At 43.4% G+C, this 19,697-nt stretch overlaps 1 protein-coding gene across 2 annotated transcripts in view; it reads left to right on the top strand.

The window, feature by feature from the left end:
• Positions 1–19,697, top strand: part of Shtn1 (shootin 1) — a 103,853-nt gene that overhangs the window by 49,164 nt on the left and 34,992 nt on the right. For both annotated transcript variants that reach the window (NM_001303537.1, NM_001079705.4), the window contains exons 9-12: positions 5,540–5,686; positions 8,376–8,529; positions 11,917–12,016; positions 16,761–16,843. In NM_001303537.1, coding sequence (NP_001290466.1) covers positions 5,540–5,686; positions 8,376–8,529; positions 11,917–12,016; positions 16,761–16,843 — 484 coding nt within the window. The remainder of the gene's footprint in view (positions 1–5,539; positions 5,687–8,375; positions 8,530–11,916; positions 12,017–16,760; positions 16,844–19,697) is intronic.

Below are 19,697 nucleotides of genomic sequence, written 5' to 3'. Positions count from 1 at the left end.
GATGTGGATTGAAATTTGCTGCATCTGTCACTGTACACAACCTCCAAGCTGTCCCTGACCTCTTAATGCTGCACTTCCAATGTCTGTAAAATAGAGGTCCATGTGAATGGAATCCAGGAGACTTTAGAATGCAGTGGAACGTGTGTGTGTGCATGTATGAGGCCAGAGATCAATGTCAGGGGTCTTCCTCAGTCACTGTCCATAGCATCTCTGACTGACATGGGGATTGCTCCTATGGTAGGCTAGCTGGAGTAATGAGTTCCAGGAATCCACTTGTCTGCTTTTACAGCTCCGAGATTATGAGCATTTGCCACCGCACCCCCAATTTTTGCAGGGGTTCTGGGCAATTGAGCTTAATTCCTCATACTTGTACTGCAGACACTCTGTAAATTGAGCTATCCTCTCAGCCAAAATAGAGTAACTGTTAAGAGTACTTTGTAGGCACAGGAGAAAGGCTTTTCGTGGAGACTGTAACATGTGGTGACTAGTCAGCTCGAGTGCAGAATGCCTAACAGATAGCCTTGAGAATCTGGGCTGTGTGTCAGTGTTATCTTAGATGACGGTGTGATATAATCCACCTTTCTCTCCTGGCCATTGTCTGGTGCTCTCATTCTGTGAGTTGGTTCTTTCATTGCTAATGGAAGCTTGCCATGTTGTACACCCATTACCTTAGCCACTCGCCAGTGTAATGATTTACCTCTCAGGCTAGAGATAAGCTTTGAGCTTCTCTGGTTCCACCTGACCTTGTTGACATGTGAGTATTGGGTATTCCGTGGCTCTGCATCCGGTTTCCAGGGGAATGACCTGTCGCCAGGTAGCTGAACTCAAACATCGAGCTTCATTGAGCAAGAGCTCCGTCTCTATTGGAATTTTGAGCCTGGGTGTAAAGAACCTCGTGTTGAGGGAGGCAGCTCAGAAACTGAGAGTGATCCAGGAAGAGGTATCCAAGGTGGAGAAAAAAAAAGACAGGATGGATTATGTTTCTGTTTTGTTATCATATCATATCATATTTTGGTTTTGTGTTTTTGTGCCTAAGCATAGCAGGGTTAATATTGAAGATCTGATCTAGGCTTATCTGATTTGAAATCATTGTGATTAATTTTATTCAAAGAGTTTGAAGAAAGGTAGATGAATATTGTTCTCTGTTGACTTGTAAGAAAGGAAAAGGAATTGCAGTGTGTCCAAGCCCTCGGGAACAAAATCTGTGTGATTATAAATGGTGCAGGTAAATTGACTATGGGGAGGACAGGTGGAGGAGATGTGGAGACCTTAGTTTCGAAGCTGACAAGGTTGATTGAGGGTGACCCGACCAGCAGGGTCCTATCAAGACGTCTTCATTTCCTGCGTGTTGTTTGCATAATGTCAGAATACAAAAGTGCAATGCAGCTCAAAGGGCAACTTGGAGGCCTCACAGTAGCAGAGAAGATATATAAGAGAAGTGAGATTCTAGTAGGAAGGCACACATGTGAAGGATTTCTGCAGGGTCAGCTGTCCAGGTGGGAGCCCTTAAGATGTGGGGACAGTGTAGGCACCATGTTGAACCAGCATGAGGAGGGAAGGCAGCTTGGGAGGCCTCTGTGACTGTAACATGAATGTGTGCAGCAGTGCTCAACATCTAGATTTAAACTCCATCCTGAGATTTAAACCTCATTATTGAGAAGGAAATCTTTGACACATGACTATGGCTAACGGCTTGAGACTTGTTTCACAGGAGGCTCACTTTTCAGTGTTGTGCTCAGCACTGGATTGGTATGAGAGGCAGTTGTGTGTTGAAGATGAGGAACTTAACTGTCTACAGTTTTAGGAATAAACATCCAAGTTCACTTGCTTTATGAATTTCACTACAACAGGAATTCATGTGCTTATTTAAAAAATCACACAGCTACTTGTAAACACGTAAAACAGAAACTGAGAACTTTCCTTGTTTTCATATTCACTTATTTAAAACAAAACTAAAGCCTGTTCCTTCTTAACAAGAGGAGTCAGTTGTCTCCAGAGCCATGTTCCTAAATTTTTCATCTACATAGTACAGTCTTTAAAAAATTTACTTATTTATGGTGTGTGTATGCAATTGTGTCTGTGATTGTGTGTGTTGTGTGTGTTCTCTATGGTGTGTGTATGTGATTGTGTGTGTGGTATGTATATGTGGTTGTGTGTGTTGTATGTGTTTTTTATGGTGTGTATAAGTGATTGTGTATGTAGTATATGTTCTCTATAGTATGTGTATGTGATTGTGTCTGTTGCGTGTGTTCTCTGTGATTGTGTGTGTTATGTGTATTCTCTATGGTGTGTATGTGGTATGTATATCTGATGTATGTATATGTATGATGTGTGTATAAGTGATTGTGTATGTTGTGTGTGTTCTCTATGGTATGTGTATGTGATTGTGTGTGCTCTGTGTGTTTTCTATGGTATGTATATGTGATTGTGTGTGTTGTGTTTGTTCTCTATGGTGTGTGTGTGGTATGTATATCTGATTGTATGTGTTGTGTGTGTTCTCTATGGTGTGTATATGTGATTGTGTGTGTTGTATATGTCCTCTTCCTTTACCCACATGGGCTCTAGGGCTTGAACTCAGGTCTTCAGGGTCATGCAGCCTCACCTTCACTGACCGAGCCATCTTGCCAACCATATTTTAAAGTTTTAATACAAATCTTCCTATACTTTTCAATGTGTTTTTCTTGCCATTGAGTTTCCTTCCTAAATAATTTGGACAACCTTGGGGTATTGCTGTGAATTCTGTATTAGCATAAGATTTTTGTTCTCACTCTCATTCTTCTAATAGACATGAGAGATTTCTTAGAAATTCCAAGATCTGTGGTGTTCTTCCTCTGGTAAGAGACCAACTCTTTGACTCTAATTGAGGTGTTCTTGCCACAGCAAAACCAAACTCATTAGTGTTTGGTGACCGAACCTTCTAGCAGAGGACTCAATTTGCACTTTAAAGTTTGGGAAAGGTAGTTTTTTATTTTGTTTTCTCTCTTGTCCCATGTAGCCTAGATTGTCATCAGACTTGATAGGTAGCTAAAGATAACTTTGAAATGCTCCTGATCTACCTGTCTCTGCCTCTCTGAGTTTCAGGATTACAGACACATGCCATTGTTCCCAGTTTTTGTGGTACCAGGGACTGAATCAAGGACTGTGTGTATGCTAGGCAAGCATTCTACCAACTAGGTTGCTACTGGTTGGGGCGTGCTACAGGGGTTTTGAGAAAGAAATTCACACTAGGAGGGTTTTCTAGATGTATTTTTTCTTGTTTGCCTTCAAAGAATCTACTCGCGTGGCGTTGAGCAAGTTTTCCAGAATGCTCCTCTTTCCCAAGAAAAGCAAATCTGGAGAGTAACACAGTAAGGATGGTGCCGTGTACTGGCTCATGAGTTGATGATGGGGAGTGGGTGTCCCCGCCTGGTCTCCCAACTCTGTGGCTGTAGCCACTTTGCCAGGAACACATGCAGCAGAAAAGAACCTGGAGCTCTGCCTTAGCCACTCTTTGTGATGACTCCTGAGGTATTTTGAGATGCCAGTGAGGGAGCCTGGCTAGTTAAGTTTTAACAGAGGGGGAAATGTATCAAAATTATTATAATATTGTAACCAAAGTAATTCATTTCAGCTAGACCCTGTTCAAATAGTCAAGACACTGTGTCAATCTTTAATTACCCTGTTGGTTGGAGTCTTAGCCTCCTGTGTATGACACCTTGGCTGTCTCTGTGCCTTTAACTTTTTCAAAGAGCAGGTGATGCTGAAGGAGTGTGGATACCATGTACAATGCAGAGTTGTGTCTCACAAGGCTGGAGAGATAGCTTGGCAGGTGTCTCAAAACCACAAGTGTGACTTTAGCCCCAAGGAAATCTGTCACCCTTTTTTGCCCTGTGCAGATACCCTCATACACACGCAGACACACACACACACACAGACACACACACACACACACACACACACACACACACACACACAGACACTGTACATAGAAGTAATAAAAGTAAATCTTTAAAAACTGTGTTCTACCTGTTTGAGCTGGTGTGTATCTTAATTTTGCACAGCTCTGAGGCTGCATCCTGGACTTTTCACAGACTCTGTACAAGAAAAGAATGAAAGCTCAGTGGTGTGTGTGTGTGTGTGTGTGTGTGTGTGTGTGTGTGTGTGTATGTGTAAATGGGGGGCACATTTGTGTGTAGCTCATACATGTTTCTTTTTTTTTTTTTTTTTTTTTTTTTTTTGGTTCTTTTTTTTTTGGAGCTGGGGACCGAACCCAGGGCCTTGCGCTTCCTAGGCAAGCGCTCTACCACTGAGCTAAATCCCCAACCCCGCTCATACATGTTTCTAGGTCAGAGGTCAACACTGGGTGTGTTTCCACCTTGTTTCTTGAGGGTCTCTCAATCAGAACTCACTTATTGGCTGGACTGACTGGCCACCAACCCTAACCCCCTTCTAGCCATTTTTTCCTCCTTCTGGGAAGACATTGGGAAGAAAACGTGAATGTGTTTGTATTACACAATCTGTGGTGAATTTGACAGACTGGGACTAATCTTGCAGACTGTGTAAACCGCTATAGTGTGGAAATTTTACTTTGTCCCGAGTTGCATTTGCTGACATTTGTGTTACACAACAGATGAAGTTATATGTGTGCTCCGTGGCACTGTGTGCACCTTACATACAGTTAAGCTACAATGTCAATATAAGAAGCCAGTAAGATCCGGACAGTGTAATGCTTTGCTGGTCTGAGACTTATTATAGTCTGTGAAATAGCTCGTGCTTTGAGTTGTCCACCATCCCACTTGATGTGGCGATGGAGAAAATAAGTAACAGACAAATAGAAAATAATGCTGTTGTCAATTGTGTCAACATGGGAGAATTAGCTGAGTCCCATTCATAAGCAACTTGATAAATCATTCAATAGATGTTAATATTGTCTCTTCTCCTTGGACCTCCTCTTGTGAACGTTTCATCACTGAAGAAAACTAACTGGTCTAAAATAGTCTAATAAAGAGCAGAGGGGGTGAGTCTTGTGGTCAAGGGGTTTGGCTTGCCAATGAGCTTAAGCTCTGATCTTGATACTCGAGCATCCTTGGGGGATCTTTGTCCTCTCAGAGCCTTGGCTCCTTTATCAGGACAATGTGATGGTCACGGTACCTACTTAGGTATTAACCAGATACAGAGTGATGTCAACCATGTTGCACAGTGATTGGTGAAGGTTTCCTAGACATATTAGAGAAGTCAGTTGAAAGTAAAGCACAAAGAGAACCCTCAGGGCATCGCTGGCACAGACATCACTTTTAGTACGAATGTATTTTAAACCAGTAGGAGAGCATTTAAAATCGAGGTGTAGAACTATATTGTTGTACCACACCTTGCTTGGGATAACAACTTGGATCTTAAGGTTCATGTGAACTCAGAGGACTGCATCATGGCTGCTCTAGGAGCTCCTACCTTGGGCATTTCCTTCAGTGTCTTCAAGGGCCCCACCCACTGCCATTCAGGCTGCACTGAGGAGCCGCATGGGCTGGATTGGTGTCTACATTTTTGTAATTGACTTTCACAGATGTTCATTGAACAAAACAAGCTGAAGAGACAAAGCCACCTTCTGCTGCAGAGCTCCCTTCCTGACCAGCAGCTTCTGAAAGCTTTAGATGAAAATGCAAAACTTATCCAGCAGCTTGAAGAAGAGAGGATCCAGCATCAGCAAAAGGTAACTGATTTTATTCTGCAGCTGTAGACACACACACACACACACACACACACACACACACACGTTCACACATGTACATACACATACATGCATACACACATTGTGTGTACACACCATACATGCACACACATGTACACAGAGACACGCACCCTTATGCATGCGCACACCACACATGCCCACACCACACTATACATAACACACACGCACATGTACATGTACACACATTTACATACACATGCATGCATACACACATTGTGTGTACACACCATACATGCACATACATATACACACAGGCACACACACTCACATGCATGCACATACCACACATACCCACATCACACACACCCCCACACACACTCACATGCACACACACATGTAGACAACGTGTGAGTGAGCGTACAGTCTGTACAATCACACATTAAAATAATTGGTGCCACCGTGGTCTTCTAGAGTTTCAGACCTTGCCTGGCTTACTAAGTCCTAATCATCTTTGAGAAAACAATAGCTACCAAGTAAATTTCATGTCCTGCTCAGCTAAAGTTTATAGACCACCGACATGGAGTCTTTAAAATGAGTTTGAAGAAGCAAAGGCAACAATGGTAGCCTCGAAGTCTCTTCGGAAATGTATGGTTTGCAGAGATGATTGAACATACATAGGAAAGTGTAACGGTCTCACGGAGCTTGTTGGAGGGACACGGGCCTTATTCTGAGAAGGAAGGAAAGAAAAGCCTGTCAGTAGTCATTGCTTTCTTAGTAACAATTTCTGACCATGCAGACTTGTGTAGATATCTGTAGGGCTTCTTAGCTCTTTATTCAGTTTCCAGTCAACACAGCCCAGGTTCCTCTGTGCCCTTGTGATAGTGGAAAGGAGAGGGAAGAGGTAGAAGACAGACTCATAGGAGTCACCTCAGAATGATGACATCAATATTTATAGACCTTTACATCAGAGCAAAGTCCCGACACATCTCCAGGTATTGTCACATCTAGCAGTGAGGTCAGGCTGGATTTCTGCTTCCTCAGTGCTGGCAGATTTCTAGAAAGCTCTGCTCCCCAAGGTCAAAGATGAAAAATGTATTTTCCTGCTTCCATGTGCAGGAATCACCTTTCCAGAAAGAAAGGATGTGTGCATGTATGTACATGTACGTGCATGTGTGCGCATGTACATGTAGGTTCATGTGTACATGTGTGTGCATATGTGTGTGCACATGTGTGCATGTGCACATGTGTGTCTAGCTTATGTTAAAATCGAACTTTTGGTCCTAAGAAGACAGATTGTATTTGTTGTCAACTTGGCTGGTAGATAATACATGCTCAGGGCTCACTAAATTGAGCTGGACTCTAGGCATGAGTTGTTTTCTGCCTGGCCAAGGAGCAGAGGTCACTGTGGGTGGAGCTGTAGCCACTGCCAGTTCTGCAGGTGTTACTCTGTCCTAATCATTTATCCTGTATACACTCTCCTGTGTGTGGTGCAGAATATCTCCTACCTGAACATAGATCCCCACGTAGGTTCAGCACTTATACAAACAATATCCCTTCCTTAGAGTAAACAAACTTTCTTTGAAATGTAAAAAGAATAAATGAAAATTAAAATTACCCGAGAATCTAAGACTTTATGTAAATAGATAGTCTTAGGACAAGTATATGGTCTGTGTCAGTGGAGTTATGGGATGCATGTCCTTCTTTAACCATTTTTAATTGGTAATGTATCTTCTTACCTAAGTGTATATTGAACTACATGGTTTCCTATGGCTCGTAGTCTGCAAAGTGATAATGTTGGTGGATATATAGGTAATTCTCAGGTATTCAAAAGTCTTAGTGAGGTGTTTTTGCTTTTGCCTGAGGCTCACTGATGTTGCTGGTTGGCTGGTTTTTGTGTTAGGGATTAAATTCAGGGCCTTGGATGTACTAAGCAAGCATTTGAACACTGAGTCACAAATACTGGGACTAGAGAGATGCCTCAGCAGATAAGAACATTCGCTGCTGACCCAGAGGACCTGGGTTCGATTCCCAGCACCCACACAACAACTTACAACAGTCTGTAGCTCCAGTTCCAGGGAACCCAATGTCCTCTTCCAGCCTCTGAGGAAGTTGCATGAAAATGGTGCACATACATAATTGCAGGCAAACACATAAAAGAGATCGTTTTAACAAGTGCCATTTCTGATCAAAAGGTCTCTCCTTTTTGCCCTGTTTCTTCTCCATGGGATCTTTCTAAAACACTATCGAAAAATTTCTGTTGGAAAAGAATATGGAAATAACACAACTGTTTTAAAATAAGTATTAGATGCTATTTTACTTTTCTCATTCATGTTTTTTAAAAAAAAAGTCAGTGTTTTTAGTTTTTTACTATAACTGCTCAGGAAAAATAATAGGAAGTGAGATACTGATTTGCAAGTGTCAGGGTTATCTAGACCCAGAATTTGTGTGACTTTAAGGTGGACTAGAATCTTCCTGATAAATACACACACACACACACACACACACACACACACACACACACACACAGACACACACATATATATGTGCGTGTGTGTGTGTCTGTGTGTGTCTGTGTGTGTATATGTGTGTGTGTGTCTGTCTGTCTGTCTGTCTGTGTGTGTGTGTCAAATGAGAATATTCATTCTCCTCCCTATTCCCATTGACAAGGGGAAACATGGCAGCCCTACTAAAGCTGTGTAAAATTTTCCAGGTCAAAGAGTTAGAGGAACGGCTAGAGAATGAAGCGCTTCACAAAGAGATCCACAACCTCAGACAACAGCTGGAGCTTCTGGAGGATGACAAGAGAGAGCTGGAGCAGAAATACCAGAGCTCGGAGGAAAAGGCCCGGAACCTGAAGCATTCAGGTGAAAGCCCTGAGGCAGTGCCTGTGTCCTTTGCTGTGCCTACCACAGAGTGTGTCTGCAGCTAGTTCTAAACGCTGTAGGAAAAATAACCCCTGTTTGTTTGTTTGTTTGGGTTACTCTATGTGTGTGCATGCATCTGCATGTGGACGATAGAGACGGGCGTTAGGAACTGTCCCTTTGGTTCTTCTTTTTGAAAACATGCATTTTTATTTCATGTGTATGTGTGTCTGTGCACCATCTGTGTGCCTGGTATGTACCATGTGTGTGCCTGCCTGGTTCCCGTGGAAGCCAGAAGATCCTCTGAACAGAAATTATTGGCAGTTCTGAATTACCATGTGTGTGGTGGGAACTGAACCTGGGTCCTCTGTAAGAACAGCAAGTGCTTTTCACTGCCAAGCCCCCTCTCCAGGCCCAAATCTTGTTTTCATTTGTTTGTTTTTCTTTTGTTGTCGTCCTTTTTTTTTTAAGGTAAGATAGCTGTCACTAGTGTCTCAAGCTCACCAGTAAGCTTGGCTTGCTGACCAGGGAGCCCCATAGATACACCTGTTTGCGCTTTCACAGCACTTGGATTAGAACATATACCACCATATGCAGCTCTCTTCGTGGGCTCTAGGGAGTTGAGTGCAAGTCCTCATGCTTGCTTGCACTGTGAGTCACAAATACTCAAATACTGCAACATTTTAACATCTCCCCTCTCCCTCTCCCCCCCTTGTGTGTGTGTGTGTGTGTGTGTGTGTGTGTGTGTGTGTGTGTGTGTGTAGGTGTAGAGCCCTTGTGGTGAGCTTCCTGCAGAAACCAAGTCCCAGTGGTGCCATCGGCACGGAAGGTGCAAACTGTCAGCATCTCCGGGCCTTTAGAAAGGAAGGCTTACTAAACACTTACTTTGCTCTGTTTGTTTCTAAGTGCTTTCCCCAAGAGAATTAAACTCTCCTCTCTTTCTTTTTAAAAGTAATACCCTCATCTCTGGTATTTGTGTCCCCTTCATCTTCGGGGTTTAATTATACATATGAAATATTACTTTCTATGCCACACCTAACAATGAAATAGGCAACAATATATATATTAAATGGAAAAACTTTTAAAACACCAGGGATTCTGAAATCAAGGGATTTATTCATTTCAGTGCTACAAGGCTCACAAAAATGTATGAGTTGGATTACTACACAGTTATAAGTCTCTTTGAGAAGGTGGGTAATTTATGACGGGCACATTTCTCTTTATAATAGCCTCAATATTCACTTCACATATTTTCCATTAATTTTATAATAGAAATTTGAAATCCATGCAGAAGAACCATGTAGGCTTTTTATTTCCTTTTTTTTGAAACATTCGGTGCTTTTTAAATTTTCACAGTAAAATGTGATTACAATTTACTTTTTAAAAAAAATCAACCCAAAATTAATAAAGTTTCTATCCTCCTTAGTAAGTCTCAGAGTAGCCTATAGGCAAAGCTATCTTTATAGTAAATGGAGGTGGCATTTGAACTAATTTAGAATCTTCTCTGTTGGCAGCCACACCTAACAGGGGTACAGGGATCTACCCAGAAGGGGCTAGAACAATGGCTCAGGGGTCAAGAGCACTTGCTGCTCCTACAGAGGACACTGCTTTAAATATTCCATCCACATATAGCCTCACAAACATCTAGGAGACCTGACACCTTCTTCTGACCTCCAAGGGCACTGGATACATGCAGTGAACACGGATAGATGCAGGCAAAACTACTCATAAACATCAAATAAACAAATCTGAAAACAGAAGAAACACGGAAGAAAGGAGGCTGTGCTTTCTTATGGGGTATGGTGGCACATGGATGTTTTTCCATCTCGAGGGAAGGAGTATGAGTCTGGGTTCTCTAAAGGAATAGAACTGATAGAATGATCGTGTACATGAGATTCACTAGGGGGTTTACAGGCTGGATTACAGGCTGTGGTCCAGATAACCTAACGAAGGCTGTTTCTCTACAGAAACGGTGAAGAATCAATTAGTGGTTCAGTCCGTGAGGCTGGATGTCTCAGCACTCACAGTCTGGGGCTGGAGTTGAAGAAATAGTTTATAACACCAGTGCCGCAAGCCTCAGCATCAGGATAGATGAGCTTGCCTATGAAAGCAGGGCAAGTAGGCAAAAAACAGCTCCTTTCTTCCATGTTCTTTCATTGGGACTGGCTCCAGAGGGTGTAGGCCAGATTTAGGATGTGTTTTCCCATGTCAAATAATCCTGATATTGAACTTTGACCTATACACACTCACACACACACATACACACTCATTCATACACTTACACACACATACACATTCACACACACATATACACTCACACACTCTCACACACAATCATACTTACATACACTCACACACACTCACATACTCACATACTCACACTCACACACTTATATACTTATGCACATACATAGACATTCTCACACACACACACTACACACTCACATACATACTTACACACATACTCATACACATACATTCATACACTCGCACACATACACACACCATAACACACACTCATTCACACTCACACACACATACATACACACACACTCACACGCATTCACACACACACACACACACATACAGTCACACATTTGCTGTGGAGAGTGTAACCCCTAGCTCCATACTGCCTGCTTAAGGATGGACAGGGAAAGCACGACTAGTGAAGGGCAGTGTGTGGTACACATCACCTACTAGGCTGTAATATATATTTCTTTCCTTTTGTGATGTGGAGCCAGAGATTAATCCCAGTACTTTGTACTTGCTAGGCAAGAGCTCTAGAAAGGAGCTATACCTCTAGCCTTATGATACAAACTTACATAGAGCCCCTGGAATTCAAGAACTGAACATTAACATTGTTGGTGCCTATGTTTTTGTGGCTTGAAAGAATATATAACATTTCTTCAAAACAGCGAAAGTCGGAAAGTTACAGGCATTCAGGAATTTGAAACCAGTTAAAACACCAGCATTTGCTGGTTTCTAAGGAAATTAAGTATAGGGGAGAAAAATGCAATTACTGGACTGCATTGCAAATGTCACCTTAGTAGCCCTCGGTCTGTGTACTTTTAAAGTCCAGCATGAATAATTTCTTGGTGTTTGAGGAGTGATCTCTGTTGTTACCTACACTCCTTCAGCCTAGTCTGCTGTTACTCTCCACTCATTAGCCACATTCTTTGGCAGTTGCTTTAGATATTAGCGATGTTAGTGAAGGAGGAGATGACACAAAGTTGCAAGTCTGCAGTTTCCTCTGGAAACGTCTAGGTACGTTCCAGTCTTAGATCTGAGAGAGGCTGGGTTTTTCTGTTATTGTCATGAACAGTGTGTAGTAAAGAGTATGGAGTTATTTATCTCAGCTCTCTCTGAATGCTTTGCTTGCTCCCTGTAAAGTGGACGAACTCCAGAAGCGAGTGAATCAGTCGGAGAATTCGGTGCCTCCCCCGCCTCCTCCTCCTCCACCTCTTCCACCTCCGCCTCCCAATCCAATCCGGTAAGTACCATTGAGGACCTTCCTGCTAGATACCGATGTTACTCCGTGTCCTTGACCCCGCTAGTCACCTTTGTCTGTTTTGTTTTGTTTTGTTTTTCTTTACTGAGACAGTCTCATGTATCCCAGGCTGGTCTCGAACTCACTCTATAGCTGAGAATGATCTAGGATGACCTTGAATCCAATCCTCCTACATCTGCCTCCTAGTTCAGGGGCTTATAGACCTGTGCCTCCAGGCCCAGCTTCTGTAGTGTAGGGAATCAAACCCAGGGCTTCGAGTCTGCTGGGCAGGTGGTTCACCAGCTCAGTTACATCCTCAGCCCTGCGTTCATCATTAGGGAGACAGCAGGAAGGACTATTCCCTAAAGACCAATGTTTTTCCTGCTTCTTGTATATCCTTGGGTTTTAAAATCACCTTTCAAAGAAATCCTCAGGACCCACACATCCCCTTGTGGGACTTGGATTCGGTGGCAGTGTTCCAAACTCCAAGAAGTAGATGTTTATCTTTCAACTCAGATACTTCAGTTTTAAAATTCCAACCCTAGCAGTAGGATTTCCTTCACCGGCGAGACCGAGGAGTTTCGAGTGTGTCCAAACTGTTTCACTCTTTCCCCGTCATGATTTGAATCTGAAGGCTCTAGCCTTCATACATTTCTTTTAAAGGTCATGAGCTAAAACTTAAACTTACCAACTGTTACAACTACTGATTAATCTAAAAGTCCTAAATATCTCTTATCTCCTTCTTGATAGTTAAGCCTTTTAGTAATTCTGAAAGTAGAACCTTGCACAAGAAAAATTAGCGTTTAAGATCTTGGCGAAGGAATCCTATACTCAGGTGGGGATCTGCTTTCTCCTGAAGCCTGGCTGGTTTTCATCATTACCTCCTCCTGACGTACATTCTAGAGAGACTACCCACCACCATCCAGAGTTAGAGGAGTCGGGCTACTTGTCCTGGTGACTGCCTACCTCCTCACGAGGTTGTTAGCTGCCTTTGGATAATTTATTCTTGAACAAATGGCATTTAAACTTCTGCTGGATGTTTTAGCTTTCATTAACTCGTGTGATTTGTTTAATCCTTTCACACAGAGCAGCCCTTTATCCCCACTTTGCACCTTAGCTGATCCAGCTGAATAGAACGTGTAGCGTGTTCCTCCCACACGACCATGGAAATGGGACTTTGCTTTTGAAAACGAGTCTCATTACTTTGCCTTGCCGAGTTGGGTATGACATAATCTACTTTAAGCCATTGAAGTAGTTGAGGTTAAATAATCTTTAGAAGTGATCGAATCCAAGAGTCAATTGAAAGAATTTCAGGTATTTTAAATTCTCTCTCTCCTGGGTAGCGAAACCTGTAGGAGATATTACAAAGGTGACATTTAAAATGGGAAATGCGTCACTCTGATCTTTCTCTGGGTCTAGAATTTTGAGCTGATAAGAAAGGTCACTTCTATGAGAAGGGAGAACTATTAAAAAGCAATTACAGTCTTGCTGTCGGCCTTTGATTTTTTAGCCTTAGAAATGCCGAGAGCCCCTAGAATTTAAAGTGTAATCAAAATAGAATTTCCTCTACAGAACTCTTTACAGCTATACCAAGAAGTGAATACAAGAATCAAGACTATATGTGCCTCAACTACTGACTCTTTTGTAAGAACCTTAAAAGAAAAATTTCATTGAATACTAGGAATAACTTTTAAGATAAATTTAAATAGTATGGGCTATAACTTTTCAGAAAAAAAATCTGCGAAAAATACTTTCTTGTAAAAGATATTTTTTTGCATACATGTTGATCTCTCAAGGGTAATGAAGCCCTCTATGGTTTCCAACTTTGTTCTTGAGCCATTTATTTCTTTTATCCTGATTTAGATCATGGATAGAGTGACCATGGTAGGGATGGGGAAGGGACTCAGATCATCACTTTCTCAGTAGCTTTCTGGCTTCTCTTAGTCTCCTCCAGCTCCTTTGACCTAAAGGATAGATACCTTAAAGGAAGAACAGTAGGATAGTCCTGGACAAACATGTCTCATGGGCAGAGGGGTGGAGGATAGGAGAGGGTCTTCCAGCATGAACAAGCCCCCCCAGGATGTATATGTAGACAAAGAAGCACATGAAATATAGGGATACTTCTAAGAAATGGGTTGACTGTTTCATCATGTGCACACCATGCTTGCACAAACAAATATGGCCGTCTACTTACTAGGCAACCTTTTCTTCCCTATTATATATGTGGCCTCTTGTTGACTGAGAGGTGACATGTGATTCTATAGATTCATTACAGGGAATAGATTCATGTGATTATAGAGGGCTAAAAAGTCCCAAGACCTGTAGGGCAATTGGCAAACTGAGTACATAAGACATCTGCTAGGTGTTCTTCAAGGCTGAGTCCAAAGCCTGATAACCCATGGTAGAGTACTTCCCTGAAGGTTGACAGACTTGAGATCCAGGAGGCTGTGTTGTAGTGATCCAGGTTCAAAAGCAGGAAAGTACAGTGTTCCTGTTAGAAGGCAGAATGGATTCTATCTCATTGGTGACAAGAGCTGCCAATCTTTGTTCAACTCTGGCTTTCAGTGATTGGATGAGGCCGACATCTGGGACAGCAACATGCATCTCTCAGCCTACTAGGTTAATTGGGGGTAGGCGGGTAAGTGAAAGCTTGGATTGTTGGGTGAGTCATTTTACCTGAGGAGTAGCTCCCATCCTGTATATTTTCTTTTGAGTATGAGTTCTCTCTTGATTGCTCGTCATTGGTCAATATCATTGATTCTCCTCTGAGTGCCTCAGGTCTCCAGCTTGGGCTTCAACAGTACACTAACATTTTTCTCATCCACATAGGTTGATGGGCAATAAAGAGCATGTGTCCTTATTCCATACATGCAAATGTATGCCAATAGAAAAAGTAAAGATTGAATAAGGAACAGTGGGAGCTGAGGACGTGTCCGAGTGTGAATAAACCTGGACATGTGAGGTCCAAGCTAGATGCCCAGCATTATAAACAGACAGCAGATGGGGTTGTCTTCTGAGCCTTCACTGAGCAGGGCTTCACCTCCATGTCCACTCATCCCTTTCCTACATGCTTTTTTAGAGCCTTATTTGTTAGAATTTACCACACGGGGCATTAATAACAACATTGAAAAAAATTAAAACATTTCCTTGTAAAATTTTATTTTTTCATTGTGTGTGCATATGTGTGTGCACATGCATGTTATGGTATACGTGTAAAGGCCAGAGGGAAACTATTGGGAATTGGTTCTACCTTTCTGCCTTGGGCTCTGGTATCAAGGGATTGGGTTTATGAGGCAAATGCTTTTAACCACTGAGCCAGCTCACTGGCCCTTTGTAAACATTTTGTGAAGAAAGTCTGTACAAAAAATGTACAGACTTACATTCAATTTTTAAATAGTATGGGATGGGAGTCCATACTGTAAACCAAGAAGGCTTTTTTTTCTTTTTAACTTTCTATGAGTGACTTTTTTCCATATCCATTGTTTTTCTCTCAGTCTACTTTCTTCTGGAAGGTTCTCTGTGTTGTACTGTGTGGTCAGAACAGAATACAGTTCATCTTATGCTCATCTCAAGATGTATTTACCCAGTGCTATGCTGGCAAAGCCTTGTTCTCTTTGCAGGCTAGGGAAACTGTAGAGGGTATGTGTGAGACTTCTTGCACACATGTCTGGTACACACACTTGTGTCTCTGTGACGTGGCTAGTAGTGTAGCCATGACTACAGATGTCTTAGCTCTGTGAGACAATACCAGACAGTTTCCCATGGTGGTGCTGATGACTGACGTGACTGCCTCAGCTGGGGATCTCTCGGCCCCCATTCTCAATGTTTTCACACTAGAATTTTTTTTTTTTTTTTTTGCAGATGTGGTAAGTGAATAATGTCTGTCTTTAGAACCATGTTCCCCTAACAATGATGAAAACCGAACACTCTTGTCTGTGTTGTTGGAAACTTGAATGTCAACTTTCATAATTTTTTTAGTTTTTTTTCTTATCCATTTTTAAACTGGGCTGTATTCTGTGTTAAGATTTATTCCCTTTATCTGTTTGCTAATTTGTCTTTTTACCGTTCATAATGCATTTTAAAGGCACACAGGCTTCTAAATTTTAATGTGGTCCAGTTTGTCAGTTTATGTTTTATGTGTACTTTTAAAAACCCAGGCTGGAGAGACAGTGGTGGAGATCTGCTCTGTCCCAAGTGCCTGGCTTACACTGTGCAAGATAGATAATCTACATTCCTGTTTTATGTTTATTGATGGCATACCCTATTCTCTTGGGGTTGAACGTAGGTGCCCACAGGCTAGGGCAACCACCACTGGGCCCTAATCCCTGCCCCACATTGTTCTTTTGTTTCAAACCCACACTAAATTTTCATACTTCCTTGTGTCTGGAAAGTACTTCATAGGGAACCAGTATTTCTTGGATAACTAGTTCTGTATCTTATATACACATGATGAAAGTTCCCTCATCCGTTTCCTTCCATAAAGCTGTGTTCACCGATGTTGGCAGCCAGTCCCATCCCTCTAGTGATCAGATTAGTTTTATACAGGAAATATAAGACATTTCTCCTTGTCTGTAACATGATGAAGACCATAATATTGACCAAAGCAGAAAGCAGCTGCTTTAACTCTAGTTGAGAATTCCTGCAAGTATAGGAGAATTGGTTTTCACTGAGCTCTTAGACCAATCCATTTGGCCAGTTGGACAGCGAGGCAGCCACTAATTTCTCTGGAATCTTTTTCTTCCCAAAGGTCCCTCATGTCAATGATCCGGAAGCGATCCCACCCCAGTGGCGGTAGCACTAAGAAGGAAAAGGCAACTCAGCCAGAGACAGGTAAGCTTCGCATCTGTTCGGTTTCCCTCAAGCGGGTGATGGTGGGGCGGCCTATCAGTAACGTGTTTGCCCAGCTCTTTGAACAGATCGTTGGACCTGTGAAAAACCACCACCAGAAGGATGGGCAGTGACTTCTGCCTTAGTTAGGGTTTTACTGCTGTGAACAGACACCATGACCAAGGCAACTCTTATAAAGGACAACATTTAATTGGGGCTGGCTTACAGGTTCAGAGGTTCAGTCCATTATTATCAAGGCGGGAACATGGCAGCATTCAGGCAGGCATGGTGCAGGAGGATCTGAGAGTTCTACCTCTTCATCTGAAGGCTGCTAGCAGAATATTGGCTTTCAGACAGCTAGGATGAGTCTTAAAGCCCATACCCACAGTGACACACCCACTCCAACAGAGCCACACCCACTCCAACAGGGCCACACCTCCTGATAGTGCCATTCCCTGGGCCAAGCATATTCAAACCATCCCACAGCTTCTTGTCTAGAGTAGATCAAGGGAGTATACAGAACTATGCTTTCTCTGGGAATGGTCGTTTGGGGCACAATGGAAAGGGGTAATCCCAAAGGAGATTTGGAGAAAGACTTCTTATCCTTATCAGTGTCAAGGGGGTTGGGATCTTTCCATGTATCTTACCAGCTGTACACTACTATCTCACACTGAATTGATGACATGCTGAAGTCACATGCTGTAACATGGTGTAAACAAGTGACCATGCACATAAATGCGATGGCATTTAATGCAGCGAGTGTTTGGGAAGTACTATGGGAAGAAGCATGTGTCTCTGAGACTCTGTGACAGCAGACTGCTGGTTTCACTGGGCAGCATTCAAGTTGATTTGGAGCATCAGTGACCAGCTGTTTGGGGTGAAAGATACCCAGACAGCATAGTGATATGTTCAAAGGTCTGAAGCTGGAAAGGAGCTTCAGGTGTCAGAAAACCAATGGACTATTCTGAAGCTGCTTTGACTCAGGAGCCAGGGAGGAGGGTTGAGATGCAGATGGGAGCCACGTTCTCAGAGCAGTGGCCCAGATGCCAATGTTTTGCCTCAGAATAGAGGTTTGAAGTAGGAATGCGGTGAGATCCATTCTCAAAGCAGTCACTCTGCTTGAAGTTTGGGAAGGGCAAAGAAGGGAAGGCCAGGTGGGCAGGTAGACAGGTGGGCATGGCAGACAGGTAGGCAGGCAGACAGGGAGGCAAACAGGTAGACAGGGAGGCAGGCAGACAAGGAGACAGACAGGCAGGCAGGCAGGCAGACAGGGAGGCAGGCAGGCAGACAGACGGATGGACAGGCAGAAAGACGGATGGACAGGCAGACAGACAGATAGAGAGGTAGGCAGGCAGACAGGGAGGTAAACAGGTAGGTAGACAGAGAGGCAGACAGAGGGGCAGACAGAGAGGCAAACAGGTAGACCGGGAGGCAGGCAGACAAGGAGGCAGACAGGCAGGCAGGCAGGCAGGCAGACAGATGGACAGGCAGACAGACAGACAGATAGAGAGGCAGGCAGGCAGGCAGACAGATGGACAGGCAGACAGACAGACAGATAGAGAGGCAGGCAGGCAGGCAGACAGGCAGATAGGGAGGCAAACAGGTAGACAGGGAGGCAGGCAGACAAGGAGGCAGATAGGTAGACAGGGAAGCAGACAGGCAGACAGACGGATGGACAGGCAGGCAGACAGACAGAGAGGCAGGCAGGCAGACAGGGAGGCAAACAGGTAGATAGACAGAGGGGCAGACAGAGAGGCAGACAGAGGGGCAGACAGAGAGGCAGACAGGCAGGCAGGCAGGCAGACAGGCAGGCAGTCATAGCAGAAGAATGTCAATGCCTTAGACTAGGGGACTCAGACCAGGCAATGACTATCCAGATAGAGAGACACTTGGATTCAGGATCTAATTATCTAGTGATCTAGCTAGGGAGGTAGATTGAGAGGAGCAAGTGAGGAGATGGGCTGGAGACACCAGTGGCGGGTTTAGAGTCCATGCACAGAGCTCACAAGGTAGCGGCCATGAGAGCACCCTCTGGAACTGGGTTAGATCTCAATCTATCACACCTCACAGTGTTAAACTCAAATTAGAACCAACGAGCTTGCTCTGCACCTGTTACAAAGCTCTCCAGTACTTGCCAGCTGCAAATCCAGATCTGTATAAGATTCTTTTGGATCCCTCCTTCTTGCCTTCCCCATCTAGTTGCATACCCATTAGCAGTGTGACATTCTGAGGTTGTCCTAGGTGTCCCTCCAGGTCTTAGGACATGTCAGTGCTTTGCATAGTGTCAGTCTGGAACCCAAAGTCTGCATTGTGCTGACCAACAGCCCTCTGATTTTCCTTCCTCCTTGCTCCTCATATGCCTGCCCCACTGGGCCTGCCCTGCTCTCTGGCTGGATCACTAACTCCACCCTGGTAAACACTGGCCTCAGCAAGATGCTGATTCCACATCCCCTTTGCTTTGTCCCAGGCTCCTCCTCAGCCTCCACCTACTCATTAATATTCATAACACAAGTGACTCATTAGCCCATTCTTGTTTGATTTCTGTTGCTATGGTAAACAAACAAACAGAAACTCAAAACCACTGGTCAAATGCAGTATAGTGGGAGGAACATGTTCATTGAGGATACGGTCTGTCACTGAGGGGAGTCAACAGACACTCAAGTGGGAGCTTTCTGTGGAGGAAAACCCTTTCTTTGCTGGCTCATAGGTTTATACCGAAGTAGCCATATTCTCCTCCACTCCCACTATGTAGCTCTTCTGGCCTGGAACTCACAGAGACCCTCCTGCCTCTGTTTCCCAAGTACTGGGATTAAAAATATGAGCCACCACTGTGGCTTAAGTAGCTTTCTTATACAAC

This window comes from Rattus norvegicus, chromosome 1 (genome assembly GCF_036323735.1).
Source record: "Rattus norvegicus strain BN/NHsdMcwi chromosome 1, GRCr8, whole genome shotgun sequence".
In the NCBI taxonomy this organism is placed as follows: domain Eukaryota; kingdom Metazoa; phylum Chordata; class Mammalia; order Rodentia; family Muridae; genus Rattus; species Rattus norvegicus.
Note: the sequence above shows the minus strand (reverse complement) of the source record. Positions and strands in the feature narration are given on the sequence as shown.